This window comes from Haplochromis burtoni, unplaced genomic scaffold (genome assembly GCF_018398535.1).
Source record: "Haplochromis burtoni strain Fernald_Lab_line unplaced genomic scaffold, NCSU_Asbu1 Contig_77, whole genome shotgun sequence".
In the NCBI taxonomy this organism is placed as follows: Eukaryota; Metazoa; Chordata; class Actinopteri; order Cichliformes; family Cichlidae; genus Haplochromis; species Haplochromis burtoni.
In genome coordinates this window covers 981,094-992,216 of record NW_024582438.1, presented here as the reverse complement: position 1 = coordinate 992,216, position 11,123 = coordinate 981,094, and the positions used below count along the sequence as shown (strand labels likewise).

General features: G+C 39.9%; 1 protein-coding gene across 1 annotated transcript; it reads right to left on the bottom strand.

Moving 5' to 3' along the window:
- Positions 1-1,195: 1,195 nt before the first annotated feature.
- lmo2 (LIM domain only 2 (rhombotin-like 1)) lies at positions 1,196-5,116 on the bottom strand. Its single transcript, XM_005929114.3, has 3 exons — positions 4,563-5,116; positions 3,631-3,846; positions 1,196-2,619 (listed from the first exon to the last, which is right to left on the bottom strand). Exons 1-3 carry the CDS (start codon positions 4,601-4,603, stop codon positions 2,394-2,396), a joined length of 483 nt encoding a protein of 160 aa, XP_005929176.1. The 5' UTR covers positions 4,604-5,116; the 3' UTR covers positions 1,196-2,393.
- Positions 5,117-11,123: the final 6,007 nt, after the last annotated feature.

Here is an 11,123-nt window from a genome sequence, read left to right as displayed (position 1 = left end):
AGGAAACTATCAGACCCAGCTAATCATCCTGGAGCTTCTGTGCTCTGACATGGGTTTTTCACCCAGTTCTCTCCTTTTTAGTCTCTCCTATGTCTCCTTTGTTGCAGACTGTTTCCCAATCACATCTTTCAACCACTTCTTAATGCCAGCTAAAGCGGTCTCCCTCACCAGCTAATATCGTGTGGTCAGGCGCCTTTATTCCAGAGCGGTTCATGGATTCAATTACTGGCGGGTGCCAGTAAAGATAACTGGGGATGGCAGGACGTTGTTGGATGGCACTGGAGGAGCATGCTTTGTGGCCAGTTCAGAGTGAGTTGTCAGCTGGCAGTCGTGAGGAGAGAGAAAAAACACTGTGTCCCAGCTTTGAAGACAGACAGTGAGAGTAAGGAAAGGATTGAGCATTACAGCCCCAGACATCATGACTTCATTAGAAGATTCTTCTGTTTCTGTCTCTTGGATTCATCGATCATGTCAGAAGAGTTTGATCTTATTGGGGAGCTCTCCTTCTCCTTGGCAAAAAACAAACAAACCCCTAAAACAAACTGAAATGTCATTATTTTAAGCTTGAATTTATAAATCATTTAGTGACCTCTTGTGGCTAAAAACTGGGTTGAAGAATTGGTATCTATTTACTTAGTTGCCAAATCCTTCTATTTACACCTTCTAACAAGCTTGATAAAACAAGCTTTTAATCAGATTTATTGCAGCTTCGCTCTGCTTTCAGCTTCTGAGATGTTGTGTACAAAATATTGATCATAATAAGAAATACATTAACTTAACATCTATTACTCAAGGTGATTATAGTTTAATGTTTGCGTTTTATTTTTAAGCAGTTATAGTCATGACTCACTTAACCTATCAGGATGCAAACGACACAGATGAAGCTGGTTTTCATGTTGTCTGTTGGTCAAAGTGGTACTAAGTGGTACTTCAAATCTCTGCTTCTTGTGTTTACATTCTAGATAACTTCCTAGCATGTTTGTTTTACTGTTGCTGTGACCAATGTGCAGTATATATTCCAACTCTGATTTGCCATTCCTGTTCGGAGCATAAAGAGATTATCTTGACCATAATTAACATATTATTTGCTGTTATTCTGGTAAATAACGTGTTACAAATTGTATCTGCATCACGATCTCACAAGCTGTTTGACTTTTTCTTTGTGACTGCCAGGAAGACACCCAAAGATGATCAGTATTGCTCTGAATTGTCATTTATTAAATAAATTCAAGGTTAATATACAAAAAGTCTTGAATGGATGTCCAGAGAATAGGTAAAATTACAAAAGACGCATGCAAAACCTCTGAAAAGTCAGTAAAACAAGAATTGCATGGGTTCCTTGACCACTAGAGGGCGCCACCGGTTCACCCCGATAATACATAATCATTCTGATCAGACCCTCTTTTTTTTTTTTCTTTTTTTTTTAAATAAGTGGATGTTGTTTTTCATTTATAATTTGAAAATCAGGTAATGCTTTAATTACAGGTCTGTAATTTCCTAATAAATTCTCACAAATTTTCTTGAAAACTTTCAGAAACGATCATAGATGTACAGACACAGCATTCACCTGGCACATATCCACTTCATTCATTCCACCTAATTTCTAGTGAATCAGCCAGTGCAGCAGGCCGTTCGAGCATTTTAAATTTGTCCACAGGCAAACAATGACTTTAAGAGATTGTTTCACAAACTGTGAAGTGGACCTTGGTTGTATGTGGAAAAATATCAACTTAAGTTGAATGAATGAAGTGGAGCGCTATAATGATGACTTGAATTTGATTTAAATTCAGCTTCAATGCTTGTTTCGTTAATTTTTCATAAAAATACGAAGAAATATATGTTGGTGGAAGTGATAAGGTGGTTGATCTCTTCTCAGCTTCTTACAGGAGGCATGCAAAATAAAGCCTGACAACCACTGCTTTAACATATTACAGTTACAATGAATAAGCATTCAGTTAATGTATGTTTAGATTTAGAGAGAGACGCATTCTTTTAACAAAGTTCAAAAATAATTAGCGCTGGGAAAGTATTAAGAAATTACAAATCCATAAAAGACAAGCTGCTGATCTGCTCAGTGTAAAGACAGCAAGAAACTGGACAATTTATTTATTTTTTATCTTGTTTTTGTTCCAGCGTACAACAAATGACCAATATTGCATTTTTAAACATTGTCAGTATTGGAGCATTTATTTTTTGCCTTCAATAAAAAAAGCTCTCGGTTATTGCTGGTGCAGTCTTCATTAGTCCCCATCAGGGAGACATGCAGAGCCCCTCGTTTGCTTTTTTTAATGATTCCATATTGATTTCAAATGCATTATAAAGCCTGCATTTTAAATATAAAATGTCTATCAGTAGTCCATTCCCTTTGAATCAAGGGGGAAGAAGACATCCTCCTAAACCATATTATTGTTGTTGAGCTTGGTCCACTCAAAGATGTCCTGCTCGCACACAATGTCTGAGTTGATGAGAAGGTAACGATCACCCACGCAGAAGTGCTTCTGGCAGGCAGCGCACTTGAAGCACTCCAGATGGTAAACCTTGTCCCGCACACGCATCGTCATCTCAAACGCTCGGATCCTCTTTTCACAGGAGGCGCAGAGACCGTCCTGGCCAAAAAGCCTGAGTGGATGAGAGGACATCAACATGTTACTGGGAGGAAGATGGGAAACATTTACTTCACATCATTTCTTAATGATGTGAAGCTGTAAGAGAGACTGACAGTATCTCCATTAAGGTACTCTGGATCTTTCCCCTGAGCCTGAGGGATTGAGCTGTTAGAAACCACCAGTGCTTCACAGACTTTTTCTATCCTGCTCAACTTCAGAAGCTGAAAATGTCACACAAACACCCACGATTTTTAGCAATTATTAGCAATAATAAATGGATCAGAGCTGAATTTCTGGGAAATGGTGCGGAAGTATCGAAGCATTGCATTACCTGCTTCTTGTTTGTTTATTTTACAGATAGGTTGTACTGATCTGCTTTACTTTCGGTCCATATTTTTCAACATAAAGTGGAAATGCATCGTCATCAAAGCAACACATACCTTTATAGTGGTGATACAGAGCATTCACAAGCCAGGTCCAATCATACAGGTTCTGCCACTGATTGATACTACATATTTGAGAGCACATTACATATTAGGAGTACACCAGTGGGTCTGCCTGATTTTGTATCTCCTCCTGATCTTATCTTAGGTAAATGTGTTTACCTGATATGGCTGTGCACACAGCTACATATCATATCAAATTTTATCAGTTCTTTAACAGACACCTGCCTTCTTCTCCTGAATCTATTTCAACTTGTCCGCACTTTCCTCAATAAAAAAGTTACAGCAGGAAAGAGGTTAGAAATTTCTATACTTGCCCAAAGTGTTTCTCCATGAGCCTTTAAGGTGTGATAAAAGATATACATACTAGTGCATCTCAAAAAGTGCATCTTTTTCTTAACTAAAAGGGTGAACATCAATATTTTCTACTACATGTAGACTTCAATATCCTCAGTCTACTTTGGTTTAATGTTAATGCTTATGGCTTTAAGCTCCATGCTAGGACATTTTAACATGTTGACCAGACCTCATTTAGACGACCTGATTGATTAATTCATAATATCACTACCAACTGAACTAACCTGAGGTAATCTCTCCGACACAGTTTCCTTCCCAGCTTGTAGTAGAGCCGACGACCCACCTCTCCCAACCGACAGCCACACAGATCGCAGCTCAGGCAGTCCTCGTGCCAGTACTGCTCGATGGCCTTCAGGAAGAATCTGTCACCAATGCTCTGCTGACATCCACCGCATGTCAGCAGAGATGGAGGCATCTGGAGGACCTCATCCACCGGTTCCCTGGGGGGAAAAAAAAAAGCAATAAGGATTTAGGGCTGCATCAAATTTTTGTTTCCTTCATCAGTTAATCTGCAAAGGTTTCCCTCAGTTGTGTGATTGGTTAGTTAGTCAATGCAACATGCAGGTCTCTCAAACGTTCTGCTAACTGATGAATCAAATACTGGAAAAGAACTGTTCTAGTTCTGACACATACTTGTTGGTAACCTGTTGATATTTTGCTATTATTATGCAAATAAACCAAACATTTCTTGATCCAAAGGCACAGTTAGTGTTCTGCATCAATATTCACACTGTGTTGTATCTAATAAGTGCTACACAACCACATGTATATCTGAGCTGGAGCTGTGTGCACAGATGTGTTTTATTCCCATCCACCTGAGGGAGCCATTGGATATTAAACCGCTAACTAATAAAAAGTATGTCACACACAACATTGTTTGTTTGTTTTTTAATGTCGATTTACGCTGGGAGTGCCTTAGCGCTCCACTTTTTCCTCGCAGGACCTTCATTTTGTTATTATTCACATTAACACATCACTCTGTTCTTAAACTTTGCCATTTTTAATCTAACAGCAGGATACTTCAGACCTTATGCTACCAGCTCTCTGGAGCTGTCTCACCGGAGAGTTGTGGCTGTCCCGTGAGTGCTGATGCGTCACGGATACTTTTACTTGAATCAGAAATGACATTATTTAAACATCATTCATTGCTACTTACTCGCTGGCCTCCAGCGTCTTCCTCTCTATAGTGGATGTCATTCTTCAAAGATGATGTCCAGCCTGGTCCACCAGATTAGATTTTGAAGTCACCGGCCAGCAAGCTCAGTGGGGACCCGCGAAGCGAAGCTGCGTGCGGGCGCTGCACCTGCTCCCCCTCCGAGGCACCACCAGCACCACCAGCAGCCCGCGTCAGGCTTTCAAACGTGTTCAATCGAAGGCAGCTGAGTCCAGACGAAATGGCCGCAAGACGCGAAGTGTTCGCTTTAAGCGGCTAAGCCGTGATGGAGGACACTGTCATCATTTCCTGAGGCAGTGACCCGCGGAGAGACTTCGCGTCTTTTCTTCCAAGTGTGACTCCTCACCCCGCACGGACTTTGCTGCCTCTCCGCTCTTTTATTAAAATGCACACGCCGTCTGATGCGATCAGAAGGTCACTTGCGTGGCTCTCCGTGTCCGTGCGTGCCTTTTCACAGGCGCGCGACTCCACATGAAGCAGCGGGCACCGTTATTGTGCAGTAGCAGCAGCATCGTGTTTTAAATACACCCCCCTCCCACACCCCCTTCCCCTCCTCGCACCCCCTCTCTCTCGCTTGTCAGGCTGTGCTTTCGTTTTCCTCTTCCTGCTCACGACTGTTTGACAATGGGGGGAAATCGGTCTTAAAGCGACAGCTTAACACGGCCTTGCTCTGTCAGGCGTGGGGTGGGTCGTGACTGAGGCTAATGATTATTATGCTTTGCTTCGCCAGAGTGCAGATAAGACGAAAGATAAAGAGTGGCACGCTCTAATTCTTTGGGGAGGAGTATTTGTGTTTTCTCTCATAATTATGCCCCAGGTGTTGCCAGTTCTAAAAGGTTTTGACGGTCACTTTCTGTCAGGGTTCAGACGATGATGGTTATCACTGCGTTAAGTAATGTGAACTTGAATTCAGTGGATTTATTATATTATACTTAGAAGCAAATTCCAAGGACTTCATTTTACTTCCTAAATTGTGATTTTACATTTTAGAGGTCCTACATAAACACACAGCTGTAAACATGGTTGCCAGGGCCTTTTCAGACAATCAGGGAAGTCCCTTACTTTTTATTTTTTATTTATTATTTTTGTTGCATAACTTCTCTGTAATGTAATCTTAGATCACTGATTATGCACGAGATTATTTTCAGACACTTTGAGCAATAACTTTGCATCACATATCTTCTAAACTAATAATTTTAAGGTTAATTGGCGTGGCTGTAGTTTAGGAGGTACAGCAGGTCACCTACTAATTGGTTTGAGCCCTGGCTGCTCCGGTTTGCGTGCCAGATTATCCTTGGGCAAGATCCTGAACCCGAAGTTGCTTTTGAAAAGTGTGGAAAAAGCACAAAAAAGTGCTTGTATGAAGTACTATATAAGTAGCAGTCCATCCAACAGTTAACTCACTAGTAATTACTTTAATGTTAATATTTCCATCTGACGTTTTAACGATTATGTCGAGGGTAAAACCCTCATATGTGTACTTGCTGATTCTTCACACAAAGCTCAGAGAAATCGTGAAGCTGGAGGAAGATGTGATTAAGCTATGCTTAGAAATAATCCAAAAGAAAGAGCTTGTGAAAGCTGCCTCTTTGGGGAATGAATGCATTGATATTTCTACATAGTTGGTGTCCTCATGGCTTTTCCTTTTCAAACCAGAGCTGCTGTGGGCCCTTCTCTTATCTCCTGCCAGTGCCTCAGGGCTGCCTGTAAGAGGGAGGGACACCGACAGCAGTCTGACTGGACAGGGAAGATAAAGCACCTAAACTCCAGCACCCAGAATCAGCTCCGCAGCCAAATGTAACAGAAAAAGATCACAGGCGAACTCTAAGATGAAGGCTGAAAGCATCCTTGGGCCACACAGTTTTAGAGCTGAGTAGACTCACTGGAGAAAGCCGAGAAAGCCCAGGAGCAAGGTGAGCATGGCTGTTGTGTGCCAGCTACGCAGAAAACAGAGCAGTTTGACAGAGATAAAACTCAAACTACAAATCCTTCAGATGAGAAACACGTTCAGATTTTGTACAACACAATAACACAATGAAGGGACCATTTTGAGTATAGTGACTTTAATCTTCACTAAATAAAAATGTCATGCAGTTAAACCCTCTTGCTTATATGCAGTGCAGGAAATCATTATTTTATCCCCTGTAGAGTTTGTAAGTTTGCTCACTTACAAAGAAATGAACAGTCTCTAATGTTTGTGGTAGTTTCATTTTGATAGAGAGACAGAATACAGAACAAAAATCCACATGTGCCATGTGGCACATAAGCTACAATCAGTCAATCAATTACAGATACTCCTGATCTCAACTTATTATGTATACAAAGCACAACTATCCACTGAATCATTTTTTTTCCATTCCAAGACCAAAAATCTGGCAAAGGATATCAGGGCCAACAATTTAGACCTGCATTAGGCTGAAATGAGCCACAAGACCATCAGCAAGAAGCTTGGTGAGTAGATAACAACTGTTGATGTGATTATTCGAAAATGGAAGAAATATAAAATGAGCATCGATCTGGAGCTCCAAGCAAGATCTTGCCTGAAGGGGTAAGAATGATCATGATAAAGGTTGTGGATCAGCCAAAAACTACATGTGAGGAGCTTGTTAATGATCTGAAGCAAGTCGGGACCACAGTCAGAACACCATTGTCAACACACTACACTATAATGGATTGAAAACTTTCACCCGCAAGAGAAGTCTTGGGAGAAAGAGCTGTGGTCAAATGAAACCAAAATCAAGCTCTTTGACATCAAGACAACCAGCCATGTTTGTAGGAAGAGAAGTGAGCATGACCCAAAGAACACCATCGTTACAGTCAGGCATGGAGGTGGAAACATTATGCATTGGGTTTATTTTTATGCTAAGGGTACAAGACAACTTCACTGTATTGAGGAGCAAATGTATGGGAGCATGTACTATAAAATCTTGGACAAGAACTTCCTTTCTTCAGCCAGAACGCTGAAGATATGCTGTGGATGGGCCTTCCAGCATGACAATGACCCAAAGATATCGCCAAGGTAACGAAGGAGTGGCTAAAGAAGAAGCATGTTAACATCTTCGAGTGCTCTAGCTAGTCTCCAGGCCTCAATCCTGTAAGACTTCTGTGGAAAGACCTGAAGTTTAACGTTTCTAAGCAGCAGCAAAGAAACCTAAAGTATTTAGAGAGTTTATGTAAAGACTAGTGGGCCGAAAATCCTCTTGAGATGTGTGCAAACCTGACTAACTACAAGAAACTACAAGAAATATCTTAGTGATGTTTGCAACAAGAATTTCTCCACCAAGTATTAAGTCATGTTTTTCTTTCTTTCTGGATGTTTGGTCGATATTCTGTCTCTCTCCATTAAAATAAAGCTACCATAAAAATTAGATACTGATCATATCTTTGGAAGTGAGCAAACATACAAATTCAGCAGGGGATCAAGTAAGTATCCCTGCTGAATCCATATGAACAACAACAGCACAATGCAATTTTCCTTTGGCATTGTAATGAAATGATTTGCACATATGGTTTAATTAATATTTCTTTGGTACTTTGAAAAGTTCCCATCCATATAGTTTAATATTAAAATTTAAAGTTCATTCTTTCTTGTCATAAACAGTCTTTACATGCAGTCAGCCAAGAAACTATTCTTGAGCTTTCAATGATGTAAAATAATGAATTAAACAGCTAAAGATCAACAGTTTCAGTCAGTGCTTACATTGTGTCATTTAGGAGGGGAGGTTTGTAATAGTCTTTTTAGTTTTTGGTATTTTAACTTTCTCCTCTCTGAGACAATTAAACAAAGGAGGTTTTGAAGCTCACAATCAATACTACCCATGGGTACATGTGTAGTGATAATATTTGAATCCTTCCAGAATGCCACGTGGCATTAACACAAAGCACATGAACAAATTCATGACAGATGAGAAACACAAGAGAGAAGACAAAATCAGTACTGACATGACACAAGTCATCCACTACTTCCTGTGGAGCTGACTGAGAGAGCCCAGAGGATGTTCAAACTGGCATGCAGAGACGAAGCTTTCCTGAAGGGTTGGTGCACATTGCATTCACTTCCTACTCCTCTACATGCACGATGGCACCCTTCTCATGGTTTCCCAGATAGACTGCTAGACTCCAGATGGCTCGGGGTGATAGGAGAAAGTATTCTCATACACAACTCGAGGCTGTTGTGACTGGGTGGTAAAACCCATATCTCTGTTTTAACGCTTCTTAAACGCCACCAGAAAGGAGGTGCACATTACTGTAGATCTGACATCCATGTGTCACCCTACCTCTGTAATAAAACTGAAAGGCGGGGGATTTCCACACTTCATGCTTTGAACTTTATAGCATTTAAAATAAGGGCAATAGTGACCTTTTATGCGAAATGTGGTTTGCTATTTTCAGCTTTTATTCCTCTCTGGGGTACAAGTTGGGGAGCAAACAGTTAAGAGTGTAGACAACTTTTAGGGAAGTGCATGTCCAACTTCCTGTTTTGCCTGTTTTGTACTGAGAGCATTATGGAGTTGAAAGCAGTGTGGAATGTCGGGGGGAAAAAAACATTGCTGCTAAGCAAACAGTAAAATCATACAGAAGCTAGTCATTCAGCAAAGAATGGGAATTTATTTCCCAAGAAACAAAATATTGAAAGTGCTTGCAGGAAAATTTCCTGAAGTAAAAGACTATGGACATGGTGTTGACTCTACGATTGTGCAAACTCTGGAACAGCATCAGTAAAAACGACTACTTCCTGTCCAATCTAAAGTGAAATGAATTCTAGCTCTGGTTTAGCACGCCGCTCCTAAACAGCAAAAGGTCTAGAAATGTTTTATTGTTTACTGGCACCACAAAGCACTGAGTTGTGCTTTTAACCTAAAAAGTTTTGTTGTAAAGGTCAGAGGTCAGATGAGGACCCACCCTAGAATTCTACTAGAAAACGGCTGGTCAGTCGTTGTTCGATTGAAATATAGCAGGCTGCGGAAATGAGTCACTGAAAGGGAGCTTCATTTACCCTTGGGATCCTCCCATAATCACTATTATCCTAAAAGAAAACACCTTTAGTGGAACATTGCAATCAAAAAGCTGTGCAGACATGTTAACTGCTTCCTGTATTTGGCAAAACAACAGAAAGCTGGCTACACATTCTTTTCAATAGTCTCCTGGTAAGCCTGACTGGCAAGCTGGTATGTAACTTACATGGAAATTGTGTAAAGTAAAATAAAAAAAATAAAATCCAGAAGCAGTTGTTTTTTGTTTTTTTTAATTCTGTTAATCAAGTCCATTTGTCTGTTAGCGTGAGTCCTTTATCCTCATTTATAAATAAAAACTACATTTTTAAAGATTTGAAGTCTGAGTAATTACATTTATTAAAAACTGGTCAACATATTTCCATGTAAGGGAAGAGTGAAACTTTCACTTCAGTCCAGCATCAATATTTGTTGATCATATATTGACCTTTACTGCCACCTGGTGATAAGTAACTAAAAACTATCTTTGGTTGAACATGTCAACCCTGTAAGATCGTTGTTGCCGTTGTTAAAATCTATTTGTTTAGGTGCTTGTAGAACTAGACACTTATTATTCTAAAATGGATAAAAGTAAAATAGAGATATTAACTTAAATTCTTTTTTTCATATAAAAAACTGCATTGCAGGTTTTAGACCTTGGAATCATGACAAAAGAGGTGCAGGAGATTCCATCTGTCGATTTTCATCCACTTATTCAATCTAGGGTCACAGAGGACAGAAGCCTATCCCAGCTTTGGCAGGGTACACCCTGGACAGGTCACCAGCCCATCACAATGAGGCTGTAAATGTTCTCAAACAATTCCTCAGGATTGTTTTTTTAAGATAATTTCTAATTTTAAGTTCTTGAAAATATAACACAAACATATCATGCCTGTTGTTATATCCATCATAGCTCTCTAGCTAGCTGCCAGTATTAAGTTTAAGTCTCCAAAGCATGCTGCTGGGCCACGTTTTTAGTTGGACATTGGCTACTTTTTCACTTATTTTCAGTCCAGTCCTTGTACCTCACCATTTTCAGAGGATTTTTTTGTAATGTTTTGATTTGGGCTTTTTTTTGTTAGTTTTTTGTTAAGCCATTTGTTACTTAACCATGAATCATTCAAGCATAAAAAGGCACCTAACTCAAGGACCATTGTTGTGTATACATATAACAGACACCTAGCACATTATTGTTTCCCGTTTAGTTGAATCTATGAAAAATACCAAAAGTAACACACAGGCGTAACGTAGAATTTTTGCACTATCAAGGTGATTCCCAAAGAGACCTGGTATATCTTGGTATGGTGTGCCCTTAAAAAAATCTGAGGAAACTGAACAAGTGGAGGATAAATAAGTGGCAGGCCAAAAGAACTGTCCACAGCATATGAACATTATTTAAAACTTATGTGCTTAGAAATTATTTCACTGGAATGGTAGCTGTCAAGAAGCTATTCCCAAGGAAGGGGAACAAGAAGAAAAGGTATCCCAAATTACACAAGAATTGGACTGAAAATCAGTGGTAACAGGTCGTATGGAGTCATGAATCTCAAAT